This window comes from Lithobates pipiens, unplaced genomic scaffold (assembly GCF_037356315.1).
Source record: "Lithobates pipiens isolate NorthernLeopardFrog02 unplaced genomic scaffold, aLitPip1_a1.2 Scaffold_30, whole genome shotgun sequence".
Lineage (NCBI taxonomy): Eukaryota > Metazoa > Chordata > Amphibia > Anura > Ranidae > Lithobates > Lithobates pipiens.
The window spans coordinates 123,470,406-123,488,236 of NW_027507791.1; the positions used below are offsets into that span (position 1 = coordinate 123,470,406).

The 17,831-nt window shown below is 40.3% G+C and overlaps 1 protein-coding gene across 1 annotated transcript in view; it reads left to right on the forward strand.

Annotated features, from left to right (window-relative positions):
• SCFD1 (sec1 family domain containing 1) overlaps positions 1-17,831 on the forward strand; it is a 210,123-nt gene that overhangs the window by 36,295 nt on the left and 155,997 nt on the right. Inside the window, exons 8-10 of the mRNA XM_077464793.1 lie at positions 398-453; positions 2,455-2,540; positions 7,968-8,067. Of these exons, the coding sequence (XP_077320919.1) occupies positions 398-453; positions 2,455-2,540; positions 7,968-8,067 (242 nt within the window). The remainder of the gene's footprint in view (positions 1-397; positions 454-2,454; positions 2,541-7,967; positions 8,068-17,831) is intronic.

Consider the following 17,831-nt stretch of genomic DNA (forward strand, 5'->3'; position numbering starts at 1 on the left):
TTCTACTGGCTACACCTGCAAAGTCAATACCCATACACTTCTATGGAGCTGTTTCCTGAGTGTCTCCTGTATTTAAAGTCTATGGGCGTAGCCAGGGGTAAAAAGACTTTGCATAAAAGATCTAAAAATCTCTGCAAGCTGCAGCCAACTAGTCATTTAAGTTACTTCTTCTGTTTAGTAGCAGAGTTCCTTTTAGTAAAGTTATCCTTTTTAGGGAACAGTAAAGTAAAACATGAAGAATTACTAAAAAAATGCCTCTCTTTAACAGAGAAGCATCACTTGAATTATATTTTAATTTTATACATTTCCTTTGGTTCACGTGTATGAAATTATTTAATCAAAATGTTATTTGTGGCTGTTAACAGAGCTGATTTTACTTGGTTATTCTAACATCTAGGTGCGGTACCCATTATAAGATGTGCAAGAGGCAATGCTGCAGAGATGGTGGCAGTGGTGAGAATATTTGCATTATTAAAGTTATTTTTATTTAGCTATAGATGCTCTTAGTCTATTCATAGACACATGATTACTTTATGGATGAATATGATTTGAGACCATTCATCTGTAAGAGTTGTTGCCAGAAAGATCAGTCTAGAGCAGTGTTTCTCAAGTCCAGTCCTCAAGGCACCCCAACAGGTCATGTTTTCAGGCTTTCTATTATTTTGCACAGGTGATTTGATCAGTTTCACTGCCTTAGTAATTACCACAGCCATTTCATCTGAGGGACATCCTGAAAACAGGACATGTTGGGGAGTCTGGAGGACTGGAGTTGAGAAGCACTGGGTCTGTAGAGATAGAAATTCAATTTGTTCTTTGGGTAGTAGTTAACAAGGAAATAGCTGCATTGATAGCTTGCCCTTATCTTTAGCTCCAAGCATTTGCCCCAAGCAAGCGAAATGTAGAGGGACAGGAGGCTGACACGCCACCCCTCTTGCATTCCCCTTGCTGTTGCAAGTGTTTGGAGCTGGAGAAGAGCACAGCTATAAATGTACTTTGGACCCTGGACCACAGAACACTGAAAAAGAAAATGAAGTTAGAGTTCTTCTTTAAGATTGTGGAACAATTATGCATACAAGCAGTGTGACCATTCCAGAATAGTAAAGATTGGGTATATATCAATTAATACCAAAGAAGTGTCTGCTGAAAAAAAATGTGAATAGAATGACAGTAGGCAATAAGTGCAAGAGAGGAGGGCAGAAGGTATAACAGGGAGATATGTAAAGGAGTGGTATGCAGAGAGAGTATGACAGGGGGAGATATGTGCAGCAGAGGAGTGTGGAGGGTATGTTGGTAGAAATGTGTAAAAGAGAGGAGTGCAGAGGGTATGTCTGTGGTCTGTATGTGCAGGAGAGGAGTTTGGAGGTTATGATGGTGGAAATGTGTGAAGGAGGGGAGTGTGATGGGTATCACTGTGGTCTGAGTGTACAGAAAAGCTCTGTATCTTGCTGTAGCTCAATAATCCTGTCAGATCTAAATTAAAGCGCTTAGTCCAGGGCTTAACTCACAGAGTGCCTGCACTTTTTTTAGTTGTTAAGTTGCTGAATTCCTGGAATTCAGCTTCAACACACATACAGTAGGTACCGGAAGATGGGTACTTTGTGCTGAAGAATTACCATACATGCTTTAGGGCTTGAGGAGACAATGCACATGGGCTGGGGATAGGACATTTAGGGGTTAGCACCCCTTAACTGAGAATTGGACACTAACAAGTTAATGCTTATATGCTGGGGACAGGATACTGAGGGCTTATAGGTTGTAAAGCTTAACATGTTTTCATCTAAGATAACAAACATGTTATACTTACTCTGTACAGGGGTATTGCATAGAGCGGCCCCTTACCTTCACTTCTGGATTCCCCTGAAGGTGCTCTTGGCTCCTCCTCTTCCCTGTGCACCACCATAGGAAGCTGTTTCCCGTGGGGCGCAAGTACAGGTGTGTTTTTGAGCTGGGCTGTGTGCATCCATAGACACGCTCTGCTCACAGGATTTGATTGACAGCAGCAGGAGCCAATGGCTCCTATTTTTTTTTTTTTACTTTTTTTTTTTAACTCTGTATTCCAAAGTCAGTTTGTTTTCATTTTGAACATGTGACCATCAGCAGATGACTAGAAGCTCCCCCTGCTTATGTTTCCTTGCAGACAGGCTGGAGAAGAGCTGGGTCATGTGACAGCTGTATATCGATTAAGAAAAATGTACTTGGCTGTTTTGTTGTGTTTTTTTTTTTTTAATTAAAATATTACAGTGCCGTCATTCATATACAGAAGTAGAAAGGACCATTTAAAGTAAACCGCGTGTGTTTAGTATCACTTTAACCCTTATATTGGTCAGTATTCTCACAGGTATCACAAGAGGTGCTAGAATGTGTTAATGCATTTATTGTTATTTGATTATGTTAACATGCCAACTTCTTTTGTGCACTATAGATCAGTTTTTTATTTTTAACTTTCTCTCTTAGAAATTAGATAAGAAACTACGTGAAAATCTTCGGGATGCCAGAAATAGCCTGTTTACTGGAGATAATCTTGGAGCTGGACAATTTAGGTGACCATTATGATGCTGAATTTCTCACATGTTTTCATAAATAACTAGTTCATGTTTACCTGTAGTTAAAACTGTGTTTTTGTTATTGTTTTGGGTAGAATGTGGAAGGGATAGACCCTCTTTCAAGTGTTTATTGCTGTCTTTGCCTCCTTGCGGAGATTCACCACTCTGTACTGGTATCTGAACCTTTGTCATCTGGAAATAAAGTGAGGGGCTTTATATCGTATATTTCAGATTTTAGGTGCTGAAAGCGGTACAATTATTTTGCATGAAAATTTGGCGTTTTATATTGTAGTCCTGTAATTCTTAGGAATAACTCACTTAAATCTGTCTAAACCAGAGTCTAGCAGACATCCCGGGTATGATAAAGTTTGAAAAATGAAATCCTAAATTATAATATAAATAACTATAAATAATTATACGAAATAATAATATAACAATAATAAAAATTATTCAATACTGTAATCAAATCAAAAACACTGAAATTTGCTCAGTTGCAGAATTGTCACTGTCATTACTTTTCAATATTTGATGACGGATCTCCCCACAAATCGCTATCGCTCAATTCTGTGAGTGATTCCAATTTATTATCGCTGTTTTCTAGCTGATCTAAAATCACTTTTGATGTAAAGGGACAGTTTTGGTTGCTATGGAGACTCTCCAGTTTCCAGGCAGAAAGAACAGTTTTTATAATATAAAACTACATGCAGGGCACTGGGCAGACCACTAGGGACAAAGGGGATGTGAAATAATTACATACAGCAATGTAAACTGTAAGATTACATTATACTGTATGTAATGTGTGTGTTTCACTTTTTGAATTTGGCACCGTTCACCGTCCCTGTGCGTCGCAACGCTCGCAGGGAACGGAGCCCAGCGATGTGATAGTATTAGAGGAGGACGTCTCGCTCGCACTGCGGGGAGACATCGCTGGATCCAGGGGACAAGGTAAGTAACCTCTTCCTGGATTCAGTGATGCGGTCCCAAGTCTGGCTCAGGGTTACTGCTAATGGTACTAAATTTTCACCCTGAGCCAGACTTGGGAATACCGCCAGGGGGGTTAAAGTGCCTCCGATTAACCCCAAGCAAAGTTCAGCTGTTCTAGTAGGTCTTGCCTGACATTTTCTTAGTCGCATTCCTACAGCAAAAGCCATAATCCGCAGAGAGCTTCCAAAGCATCAGAGGGATCTCATTGTTAGTAGGTATCAGTCTGGAGAAGGCTACAAAATAATTTTCAAGGCATTAGATGTAGCATGGAATACAGTGAAGTCATTATCAAGTGGAAAAAATATGGCACAACATTACCAAGAACTGGTTGTCCCTCCAAAATTGTTGAAAAAATTAGCCTGTTACTTGACTGCTGTTTCAGGTAATTAAGTGGACTATCGCATCATTTTTTAAATAGAGGGTGTGGATTGAGAAAACTCAGCATGTTTTATGTCATACATTAACATCCTATTTTATTGTGGCCCTTTTAAATGTGTATATTTATTCCTGAGGCTGCTGTTTCTTTTGACTTTCAGTCTATACTTAATCTTTAAAAAAATATAAAATCTGCGCTCAGTTCAAATACCAAAAAAAAGGAAAATATTAACAGCCACTTAAACTGTGATACCAGTCAATGAAACAGAGAAAAAATATATAGGCGGCGCTCAAAATTAACTGCAGTATAAAGAATATCATATGTTACATTGAAACCCAACCAAATATAGAATAAAGTGTATATGAATGTGCAAATAAATATTGATCTTAACAAAATGTGAAAAACATCAGCCAAGTCCTCTGGAGACGTCTTTTGATGATGCAATGCGTTAGGGAGTGGCCTATGAGTGACGACATCACGCACGCCTAGATTTCATGAAGCAGTATTGTATGAGCCGACAGCCCGCTGAATCCTATATTGGCAATATTCTCGCTGTTTTTTTTGCTGTTGCAAAGTAATTGTGGTTATTGTTTTTAATAAAGTGCTTTAATACTAGATTGACGGCTGTTCTCCTGGATGTCTTGCTGTTTTTGCCTATGTAACCGTTAGAGCTGCACAATTAATCGTCAAGAATCGTTATTGCCATCTTTACTAAAGTGTTTTACAATTCTTTCTATGCAAAGAATTCTCTTTGCTTTTCTTAAGCCACAGCAATCAAAAGAATCTGCCAAGAATCAAAACATTCTTTATCAGTTGAACATTGTAACAATTTGTCAACAGAATAGACTTTGTGTGTAAGTGAAAAAAAGTTTAACCACTAAGGCCCCTTTCACACTAACGTCCCGTTCAGGCCCGCCTGTCAGTTTTTCAGGCGGACCTGAACGGGTGCTCCATAGAGCTCTATGGAGCGTCGGATGTCAGCGGTGACATGTCCGCTGACATCCGACCCGCTCCGATCCGAAAAAGTGTGACGGAGGAAAAAGCTATTTTTCCATCCGTCTGCGGATCGGATCGGATGACGACGGGCACTGCGGTCCGTCGTCATCCGATCTCCCATAGGGGAGAGCGGCGCTGTGACAGGTCCGTCCCTGCACAGTGTGCAGAGACAGACCTGTCATCTCCCTGCTCAGCGGGGATCGGCGGAGTGATCCCCGCTGAGCAAACGGACATCCACGGGGCGGATCAGAACTGATCCGCCCCCTGTGAAAGGACCCTTAAACACTAAACCTTTTTCTGACATTTGTTGGTTTCAAGTTAAAATCTTTTTTTTTTTTGCTAGAAAATTACTTAGAACTCCCAAACATTATAAATATATTTTTAGTAGACACCCTAGAGAATAAAATGGTGGTTGTTGCAATATTTTACGTCACACTATATTTCTGCAGCGGTCTTTCAAATGCAATTTAAAAAAACTAAAAACTAACCAGTAAAGTTAGCCCTTTTTTTTTTTTTTTTATGTATAATGTGAAAGATTTTATGTCGTGAGAATCATGATCTTTTTATTCTAAGCAAAAAAAAATTGTAATTCTCATTTTGGCCAATATCTTGCAGCTCTAGTGACCATTATAATCTATGGTCCTGCATATCCGATAGGAGGTGTGTTTGTGAGGGTGCTAAGGGACTTTTTATTGATTATGGATTGATTTTTGTTAAGACCATTATTTATTTGCGCAGTCACATTGGCACTTTTTTTCCATATTTGGTTGGGTTTCAATGTAACACATGATATCCTTTGCACTACAGTTAATTTTGAGCGCCACTTATATATATTTTTCTCTATAATTAATCCTCATTGAATGTATATTAACATGTTAGGCCGGGTGGTAAAAGAGGCATACATGTAGAAAAATAACTAGCAGCAAGAATTTTGTGTTGGTCTTAAGGTCATGGGGCACAGTTGTTGTTATTAAGGCACTATTTGTGCTTGTGTGAAGAGTATAAGCTTATATACTGTATGGTCAAACAAGGAGTGCAGGAGTCATCTGTGATGATGTATTAGGAATTACTTGCCATATCATCAGGGGTTTGTGTGATGACATTGATCATAAAAATAGAATGTGAGTAAGCATCAATGTTAAACATAGTTATTATTACTAGCCTATAGGTGCACAAGAATAATATCTATATGCAGCTGCTAAATAGTTAAAACCTATTCAATAGCATTCCACTGATCTAGAGATAAAGGGCATAGAGGGAAAGAAGGCGCCATCGAATTTCCAGGCTACCCCACCCCGCCATCACTGGAGCAGCAACATGAGGCCGAGCCAAAGTTTTGATGTTACTACAAAAAAGGGGAAATTTGACATTTATAATGTGTATATATATTTCTAGTTGTAAACTTCAGGTAAAAGTATGGCTTGAACCATATACTTGCATAAAAACACATTAAAGCTGGTAGTTAGTTGGCTCTCAGATGGAACAGAGGTTAAATCAAAGATAAGCAAAGATCTCGAAATGGCAGCCAGCAATCGCTCTAAAAAAAGATATATAAAAGAATATAATTGAACCATATATGTAGATGGCTATACTAAGTAGAAGTAATCCAGGGAAGTTTCCTAAAATGAGACAGAAATCAATGTTTTTTTTACCTGCATGTGACAGATGTGTGTCAGCTTGGAAGCATCACATTCTAGTGAACACACCTACCTCTGTATAGGTCAGATCAAAGACTGACCAATGAGGCAAGGTGATTGCTGGCTGGATTAAAATGGCCAATTGAGATAGCGGTCCGGCTATATCTCAACCCCCCCCCCCCCCCCCTCCCAGGTCGACCACACCTACCCATCAGAGAGGTGAACAGGTGTACATAGCTGAAAATCCCAAGGAGGGGGATATCCTGGGTGGGGGTGGCACGCTGACATGCTGCAGAACCTGCCTCCTGAGGCCACATCATCTAATAGTGGTGCAATGGCTCCAGGCGCAGCCAGCCCATCTGCACAAGTGGTCGGCAGCAGCATGGTGCAGAAGATCACCGACAACGTCACCATGACACTTTTGTGGAGGAGGGGGAGGAGCTGGGATGACATCATGCACAATCTCGATTCAACCGGATTCTGCATCAATGCAGATATGTTTAAGGCTGCATCGTGATGCGCCAATTATTTTCAACACCCCTAGTGAAAACCAGAAGAGTTTCTAAAGCTTCATCACAATATCCAAAAATTACACACAATCATAGCTACACCTGTTTTATAAAACTGATCAGTGACATCATACACTAATCATAGGTTTCATGTTTATATAGTTATGTACTTATTTACATGTGTCCATTAAATTGTTTAAAGCTGCCATCTTCTAGGTAAATATACTGTAAATATTCACAAGAGTCCCTTGTACCTGTATAGTATTTTCTCTTAAGAATTATTTATACCATATGACTGCAGTTGATGGTCATATTTCATGCCAAGGCTTTGCCTTTACCCTGATATAAGGTCTGTACATTTTTATTTGGTATTTCTGTTGTAAGATATGTGTACGATCTGTTGCATTAGAATATTTTTTTGGGTTAAAGTGTGTCTAAACCCAAAAACAAAAAATAAATATTATTGCAGCTGACCAGTCCCTAGACAAAGTGGCTGCATTCATTTTTTTTTTTTTTTTTCAAGCTTTATATTTCTTTATTTTTACTTGGTGATCCTGCTAGTATCACACTTCCTGGGCCTCTGGCCTTGGAGAAAGCCATGGTTGGTCACTCAGGCTGGACTTCAGACATGTCTGCCTTTTAATCATTTCCATTATTTAGTTTACAGAAGAAATATAACATTGTTTTGTCCTTTTGGGTCAGCTCACAGGAAGTTGGCTCATGGGACACTGCATTTCTGGTAAGATCAACAGGTATTTTCTGTACTTGCTGGAAATGTTCTTCGCCTGAAAGAAGAAAGCTAATGCTGTCACCATGTCCAAGGACTGGTAAGATGCAATATATTACATTTTTGTACTTAAGTTAAGTAATTCTTTAAGGGCTGCTTCTTATAACAAACTCTCTTCTGATTTTCACTTGTCAGCTTCCAGAGGCCTTTATTAGTTCTTGTAGACAGGAACATAGACCTCGCTACCACTCTTCATCACACGTGGACATACCAGGCACTGGTCCATGATGTTCTGGTAAGCATTTACACTTAACATCCTCCACTTTGTCAGTAGTTCCTATAGGATGGATAATATTGAATAAAATCAGCAAATTAATGGTCTGGCTTTAAACAATTCACATTAAGACGTGTGTCAAATGTCACAAAGCAGGGACTTGTGTGTATGGGAATAAATTACTTATACAAAATTCATCTTATCTTAAGATGCCTATTGCATAATACAAATTTTAAGCCTATTAATTATTGCCAATTGAAAAATTTGTAATTTGCCTTTTCCATAGATTTTCAGATTCTTTTGGTAAGATATTACTGACAGTGTGACTGATTTTGTTATAATTTATGAGACGGAGTATCTGTCATTTAGCGTCTGTGTTTTTAGTTACCACACATAACGAAATAAGAATAAAAATAAAATTAAAAAAATAAAATTCTGCCTTTTATGTGTCAGCTCAGATATCCAGTATGTGTAGTTTAAAAGTGTATAGGTTCCTTTGAACAACTTCATGTCATTTTATAATGTTATGCATGTTTTATTCTATGCATGCCTCATTATAGTAATTAGTAATTTTTAGTTTTCCTCTGTAGCATATATTTTATAAACCAAAGATTGGTGGAACATACATTGACAATAATATGAAATTCTTAGTTCATTGGCTCAGTTTTTGGAATCTGTCCTATAACTACTGTTTCTTAGGCTGGTCATACACACAGGCAGATCTCTAATCAGTAGGAGCAACAGTGGTGAGATATCTTCCTTCAGTTTACCAGAAGATGTTGCTTTGTGATTAGGCAGATTTAGAGTAAAATAGCACACGTGGTAAACATCATGCCTCTTTTTTCTTTGTGAAAATGGAAGGATCGAGCTACGATGCAGATTATTTTCAAAACATTGGAAACTCTTTGCGTTGCATAAAGAGAACATCAGCAGTGATGACAAAATCGGGGGGGTGGGGCTCTCGATATTAAACCGTCCATTGTGGAGAAGCACAAAAGTGCTTTGAGGTGTAAGGTCAATATAAAATAGCTAGTATACTTTAAAGAGTTGGGGAATCAATTGAAGAGGGGGGAAAAAATGATAGGATTGTCTAAATCAGACATTTGGTTGAGACCCCCCTCCTTCAAGGGAGGAGAAGGGGATTATCATTTGTACCTGTAGCAATAGAGGTAGTTACTGTGCTCACCTTGGAGATTTGCTGGGTAGTTTCATTTAAATTGATTGTAAAGTCTGTTTTTTTTTATTTTATTTTAATAAAAATAACAAACATACTTACCTGCTCTGTTGCAGTGGCTTTGCACAGAGCAGCCCAGATCCTCCTCTTCTCAGGCCCCTCTTCTGTGATCCTGGACACTCCCTTGTGTTGAGTGCTCCCACAGCAAACAGCTTGCTATGGGGGTACCAGACCGGAGCCACGGCCTGATCCCGCCCCCATTCTCTCCTCATTGGCTGACTGACTTTGATTGCCAGCAGTGGGAGTCTATGGCGCTGCGCTGCTGTCTCAGCCAATGAGGTGGGGAGTCCCAGGCAGCCGAGACAATTCTACAACATCGCTGGATCTAGATGGGGCTCAGGCAAGTATGGGGGGGGGGGGGGGCTGCTGCACACAGAATGCATGAAGATAAAAAAAACCTTCTGCCTTTACAATCACTTTAAGGTACTTCCGCTATCATACTTTAGATCCTGTGTATCATGAGTGCTGACGAATGTATGACTAGTGCTGTTCCAGATGACAGTCCTGGTAAAAATCTAATAGCAGTGCAGGATCCAGCAGCCACACTTTGGAACACTTGTAGTCATCCAGCCTGTAGATCTGTGACCTGTATGGGACAGGAAGGTACAGTCTGACCAGACCTGGAAGATCGCTCTGCAGGCCCTGGCAAGTGGCATGGGTTGTAGGACTAAATAAAATAATCAAAACATATCTGCTTTACCTTATATTAGAAGTTTGATGGTTGCTAACTGTTTATATTCTGTGTGCATGAGATTCTATTAAGAGGGACTAAATACGCAAATGTAAAATATCCTAAATGTAGGTACAGCATCTAACTTTTAGAAAATGTATCCTATTAGTTATATTCTAAGTTCAGGTTAGTCAGGTCTTGGGGCTTCGGCAGTAAAATATAGCAGGAATATTCAAAAAGCCTAAAGAAAACTACTGTGAAGCGGCCACCCACATGGTAACAAGGTAACATTTTGCTAAAATGATTAATTATCTGCTGAAGAGACTGTGTTACACAACCATACCAGTGTCTTACAGAAAATTCTCGTCTCTGATCTGGGAATGAAATGTGATGTCAAATTTGAAATTCAACGTTGAACGTTTAGATCCCCATTCATGTGCTGTTTACTACATACGAAGGAACCAAAGGGACAGCAGTAGGTTAAATCATTCATCAGCTTATTTCTGTCTGGCCATCCAGAGTCTCTACTTTCATCTTGTAAGCCATCGGGCAGATGCTGACTGTTGAAAGAAACACTTGAATTTTGTTTAAAAGTATCCTAATGACTGTGTTTCTTTTTAAATACATCTATTATACGTACAATTACCGCCTGTGGGGAATGGAATCTTCACTCTCTTCCAGAATTACCGGTGGAGGTAAGATCTTCAGCATCTGACACTCTTTGGATTGTCAAATGCCTGTGTCTGCCAACTGTTCTACCACATCCCATACCCCTGCCCTCTACATCACTAGTGGGTCCCTTCAGGCAAGTGTTGAATGCATAAGATCCTTGTGATCCCTGTACCGCTAAAGGAGAGTGATGATTTCGTACAGGCAGTAGTAGTAAAAAATATAATACATGTGATAAATAGATGCTTTTGTTAGGGTAAAGGTATCTTAATGCCAGTGTAAGTTTAAAGGATATGTTACGTCACCTTTGAAAAAAAAAAATTGTGCTTTTATGATTTTTTTTATTGTAGGAGCCTGGAAAGCATTGCACCAGCAAACAGCAGATCACTGGTGCCAGATCTCCTACAGACTGTCATTGTAATCTCTCTGCTCGTACATCGTACAAGCAGGCTATTTCACGCTGACAGGATGAATCAATGAATTACCAGAGCTCTCAATAGTACTGTGGTAGTTCATTGAGAACCTCAAGCTGACAGCTGCAAAGGGTGTTGGTACTTATAGTTTATTCATTCACAGAACTCTGTAAATTAATGACAACACGGCCGCGCTCTTTTCAAATAGAGACAGCTGGTACAGGGAATTCACCATACTGCTATCACACCAGGTGCTCAGATGCCCGAGCGGCTGCAGGAGCGGGAACATTTTACATGTTCCACCCTAAGAATGGATGGGACATGTAACGTGTTCCCAAAAGGGAACTTCTCCTTTTAATGTTCGTTTGCATCTAAATAAATGAACATTCAGGAACGTTCCTCAGAACAAGTGCCTGCAGCGTGGGCCCAAGGCCACGCTGCCGCGTGATCCCGTGATGGCTGTGATTGCAGGACACCGCCAAGACAGGATTGGGATATGGGCGCTGTGATTGGTCCTCCCGATCACGTGACAGCTGTGTCCAATCACAGCCTTCACGTGTAAACAGAGACACGTGTTTCTGTGACAGTTCTCCCTGCTGAGCTCAGCGAGAGCTTGGGGGGTTCCAGGGGATTAGGGGGATAGGGGTTTCTGCAAGATCTGTAACAGGTCTCTGTGTAAGGATGATTGTACACACACAGCTGTTACAGATCCCCTCTACACAGTACAACAAGCACCACTGTCCCCATAAACATCTGTACCAGTGCACAAAACATCTGTCAGTGTCCCATCACATCTGTACCAGTGCACAAAACATCTGCAATAGTGTACCATTATAACATCATTATCCATCAGTGTCTGCTGGTGGCTGTTCAACATCTGTCAGTGCCCCACCAATAAATAAATAAATGATTTAAAGTGCCCCCGTGCTAAGGTGAACGCACACGTTAGTCCCGTGTGCATACGTAAACGGCAATCGCACCACACATGTGAGGCATCGCCACAAACGTCAATAGTTCTAGCACCAGACATACTGTGTAACTCAAAACTGGTAACCAATAAAGGCTTATACAGCATCGCCTATGGAGAACTTTAAATATCGAAGTTTGGCACCATTTCACAAGCGTTTGGTATCTATTTACCCAGCGCAACACCATATTTTATATTTCACCAAAACTTTTGGTATTATATTACCTCTGTGTGCATTAAAATGTATTTATGCATTAGTATGTAATAAGTGTGTGCTCGCATGCAAAGGCGAACGCACACATTGGTCCCATACGTAATCTTTATCCTCCTGTCAAGCCACAGTTACCTCGAGGGCTTGCTGTGTCTGGATCACAATGGCTGTAGTTTGTAAGAGGCTAACATAATGACTATACATATCTCACTCGAGTGTTGACTATTCATCAGTCTTTGCCCTCTGCTTTCTTTACCCAGCACAGGATTTTTTTTCGTAATGCCGCGTACACACGACCGGACTTTTCGAGGGACTAGGTCTGACAGACTTTCGACGGAGTTCTGACAGAGTTCTGACGGACTTTCCGAATGAACGGACTTGGCCACACACAATCACACCAAAGTCCGACGGATTCGAACGTGATGACGTACGACTGGACTAGAATAAGGAAGTTCATAGCCAGTAGCCAATAGCTGCCCTCGCGTCGGTTTTTGTCCGTTGGACTAGCATACACACGAGCGGATTTCTCGGTAGGAACTGGGTCCGGCGGAGTTCTGGCGGAAAAATTTGAAACATGTTCCATTTCTAAAGTCTGTCAGACTTTTGCAAATCAAAAGTCCACTGCAGCCCACACACGATCGAATGGTCTGCCGGAATCATTCAGTCGGACTTTTGATGTTGAAAAGTCCGGTCATGTGTACGCGGCATAAGTCGTCAGCCCATTGGAAAAAATTGCAGTCTGTTATGGTTTTAATTTCGTCTACTAAAATATTTTTGTCTACTAAGTTAATACTATTTTGGTTGACTAAAATACAACTAAAACAATTAAGATGACTAAAACTAAAATGATAGTCAAAAGACTAAAATTACATTTTAGTCTTAGTCGTATTTTAGCCAAAAGACTATAACTAAAACTAAATTGAAATTGAATGTCAAATGTAACACTAGTCTGTAACCCCCCTAATACTGGTACCTTTAACTGCACTGAAGATGCATCCCAACATCAGGCACTGGTGCGCTTGTCGTGTTTTGGATCTTCTCCCAGTCCCACATTTACAGTATATTCCCCCTGAATTTAATAGGAGCTTAGTTCTGTTCTGATAAGAGACGTTTCCTGTCTGTTTCTTTATTTGCCAGGCTTGGCTCTTTTAACCGTAATGTTTTTATATTGTGAGACCAAGAGACTCTCTAAGTACAGCTATTTTGTAGGTGTGACTTTTCAAACCATTATACATTTGCACAGCCAGTGATGCTTTTACTTTTACAGATAAATCTGCAGTTTTATAAAGGCATTTTTCCTATGAAGTATCGTTATATTGTAGTTTTTATGTGTTGTGCTATGTTAGTGCCCGCAGGGATTACAGCTGCAGTCACACATCTTCCACTAGAGGTCGCCATCTGTCTTGTCTTGAACTGAACAAAGTGCAAAACCACACTGAAAAATAATTGTAACCTTTTGCAGGATGCTGTGGTGAGAGTATATGGAGTATATTATCACTTTTTAGGAATTGTATGGGAACAGGAAGGGTAGAATATCAAATACTGCCTCTAGGAATGTGATAACGGTGAAGCTGATACTGACAAATGATTCTAATGCGCTCAGATTTATGTTGCAAGACAAATTTGAGTGATTGAACTGTAAGATTTTGTTCTTGTGAGCTGTCTTTAATGGCTTAAATTGTCTGCTTTTGCTGTGTGTTTGTTGCATTGCAGATATTATTGTACAGTCCCCATTATTGTAGTTGTTGGCAACATATAAGTCATTAAAGGGGTTGTAATGGCTCATGTTTTGAAGTCACCGACCCCTAGCCCCCCCCAGCGTATCCCAGCTGTACCTCTCTCTGCGGGTTCCTGGCTCTTGATTGGTTAGATTGATAGCAGCACAGGCATTGGCTACCGCCGCTATCAATCAATTCCAATGACGCGGGCTCCGAGTCCTGCATTTGGCCTCTATGGACACCAAATGCTGGACTTAGGAGCACGCCCGCAAGGTAACCCCCTCGGGAGATCGCTTCTCCTAGGGGGGTTATCTAATGTGGGAAGGAGCCTCTGAGGGACCCCAGAAATGGATGATCAGGGCCACTCTGCAAAACGAGCTGCACAGTGGAGGTAAGTATGACAAGTTTGTTATTTAAACAAAATAAAAAACAATTCTTTAGTATCTCTTTAAGGCCACACAGGCTTTATCTGGTATTAGAGCAGTGTCTACAGCTTTACAGTTAGTTTTTAGCAGCTTCGGTGAAGCTTTTACAGCAGCATCTGACAAGTTTCAGTGGTGCAGAGGTTTATTGCGGGCCTGCTGCTGTGTGCTGGCTTTGTCGCACTCTTGTTAAGATCTAATTTTAATATTTACAAGTAGGAGCCAAAGGTTAGAAAGAAAGCTAAAAGCTTTACAAATAGTTTGTATTGATTTACTGTACATATGGTGAAGACTATATATACATTGCCTTACAACTGTACAAGGTAATATTCTATACTTTAACAGTTGAACTGCAGAAACACAGCTAAATGCTAAATTAAAAAAAAGTATATGTGCAGGGAAGTGAAGCAAAGAATTATGGGCCCCATGATTCATGAAAAATTAACATCTATCCTAATGGATAACCATTCTAACTTCTGATCTCCATGGCTTGACTTTACCAATATACTTAATATTGATAATTCTTTACTTTCTCTCTAATATTATATGATTACATCCACCATTCACCTAAACCCAGCATATCCTAATCCACCTTTTCATCTACTCATCTTTATTTCTTCTCGCTTTTTAAATGACAATTGCGTGGTCATGCAACTCTGTACCCAAACTAAATTTTTATCATTTTGTTCCCACAAATAGAGCTTTCTTTTGGTGATATTTGATTATCTCTGGGGCTTTTATTTGTTGCTAAACAAATAAAAAAAGACAAAAGTGTGTTTTCTCCTTAACTGATGGGCACTGATAAGGCGGCACTGATGAGCTGACACCAATGAGATGGCACTGATGATGGGCATTAATATGCAGCACTGGTGGGTACTGAAAGGTGGCACTGATGGGCATTGATCGGCGGCACTGATAGGTGGCATGATGGGTGGCACTGATGGACATCACTTTAAAGGAGGCACTAATGGGCACTGATAGGTGACACTGATGGACATCACTTTAAAAGAGGCACTGGCAAACATTACCGATGGGCACTGATTGGCATAATTTTTGGCCACTTATTGGCAACATTTTTGGACACAGATTGGCATCCCTGGTGGCCATGGGTGGCATACCGGGTGGTCATCAGTGGTTGTCAACCCTAGTGGTCATGGGTGGGCATCCTGGGGGGGGAGGGGGGGACTGCGCTGATAACCAGCGCAGCCCCCGCCCGCCCATAAGGAGAGCAGCCGATCGGCTCTCCTCTACTGGCATCTGTCAGACTCAAGTGAGGAAAAACCGTTCAAAAAATCTGAATGTCGGTACATGGAGGAGACATGCACAGAAGCATACTAATACAGGAAGTCAAGTGAATTTTCCTGTTGGAGACACGTGTCAATCATAATGGGATGTGGATTTATTCCTCAAATAATACCATCCTATTCCATCTTCAGTTTCATTGTTTACTTGTTTTAGGACTTGTACCCTTCTTTTAGTGGGCTCCTTCTGTGCTTGCTATTTGCTTTTATCTTTCCCTCCTGACATTTCTGGTTAACCATTTATCTTTAATATAATCTTTTTATAGTGGTTCTGTCACTTATTTTGATCTCGCATTGTGTTACCACTACCAAGTATTTTTTTTTTTTTTTTTTAAACATTTGCATAGATTTCTTCTTTCTTCCATTTTTCTGGAAGAATAAGGTTTTAAAATCTTATGCAGTATTTTTTACACACTTTTTTTCTCTTCGCTCAACATTTTTTTTATTTCATTTTTATCTTTCTCCCTTTCTCCCCCTAATTCTCTTTGGCAATAACAAGTGTGGTCACCATCCACTTGAATAATTGGCAGTATCAGTTAAATATGCTAATGTTCTCTGGCACTAACCTGATATGCTAATTGTGCAAAGGTGGAGCCTGTATAGGTGTGTGTGTGTGTGTGTGTGTGTGTGTGTGTGTGTATGTATATATATATATATATATATATATATATATATATCTATCCTGCTATTGTTTTACTGTCACACTGATGTACCAATAACTGACACTTCAAGGATTACAGTTTTGCCAGCTCTTTTTACTATTTGTTACGTTGGAGTGTGATAGGATACATCGAGCCTAGACACCTGTGAGTGGACCTGGTGTATGGATTGGGTTGTCCCTGCAAAGAGCGCTGCTAACCTTTTCTCTTACATGGAGGAAAAGTCGATACACGGCTCTTCCTGTTTTCAACCGTGATCAGCTTTATTGGACACAGCTGATCACGTGGTAAAGAGTCTCCATTAGAGACTCTTTACCGAGATTGGTGTTGCGGTGTGTCGGACCGACACGCCGCACCACCAATCACTACGTGCCCCCCACGAGTGCGTGCCGGCTGTTATCCTGAAAGACGTCATATGCTGTCCATATAACGGAACCACTGCCCGGCCGTCATTTTGCTATAGGCCGGGTGGTTAGGGGATAAAGTTTAAGTCTTTTGATTGTTTATAATTCATAAATAGGTAGTTCACAGGTAGTAATATGCAGCTTTGTCTGCAATACTCGTCTCCTCTTCAGCAATGTCCCCTGTGGATTCAATCTCTCTGGGTTTCAGGACCAGTCCTCTTTCCGGTTGAATAATACCCATCATCATTCAACCTACTTGCTTTGTATGTAGGGCTTTATGGACCTGCTCCCCTGGCAAGGTTTCATCTCGTCTCCCCACGCTTATTCTATATGGTAGTGATACAGGGAGAGGTGCTAACTAGCCAGGAGAACAAGCCACGGTCAGTTCTCTAGCTGTGCTATGAACCAAGCCTGCTCTCCTCCAATAATCAGACTTGTCCTGACACCCAAACCCCACCCCTGCATAGCCATTCATTGGGAAGATTAGTCTACTGTTGCTTTTCCTTCCTCCAGCTCTTATGGAGCTGAGAACAAAAGGAACAGAGATCATGTGATCACTTAAAAAGGGGTAAAAAGGTGTGTGTGTATATATATATATATATATATATATATATATATATATAATTATACACACATATATTTTGTCTTTCATTTCCATTTTAAACTGAATGAGTTGACGTTTACAATCACTTTAAAGCCTGTACGATTGGCAGCATCATGGAAAGCAGTTGAGCCTGACTGGCTCATGGTGCAGAACCTCCTACTCCAAGTCTGATTTTTGCTGTGCAAAAGATAGTGGAGAGATAGGAAGACAACTTCAGACACTTATACCAGCAGAATGTTTAGAATATATTTCATATATTTTTTTCCTCTGTGAAATCTAGTATTAATTATGGATGGGCAAACTGTGATGGTATAAAAGGTAGAGGGAAGATTTATAAGGAAGGATGTTCCTTCACCTGTGCTCTTGGAAGTGCATTTTTCCTGCTAGAGGCAATGGGAATTGTTAGAGAATAAAAATGACCCACATATACACATAGGTTGAACTGGTTGGAACTGTTTTTTTCAATCTTGTATGCTATGTAACTAATTGGATATGTTCACAAAGACTAAATGG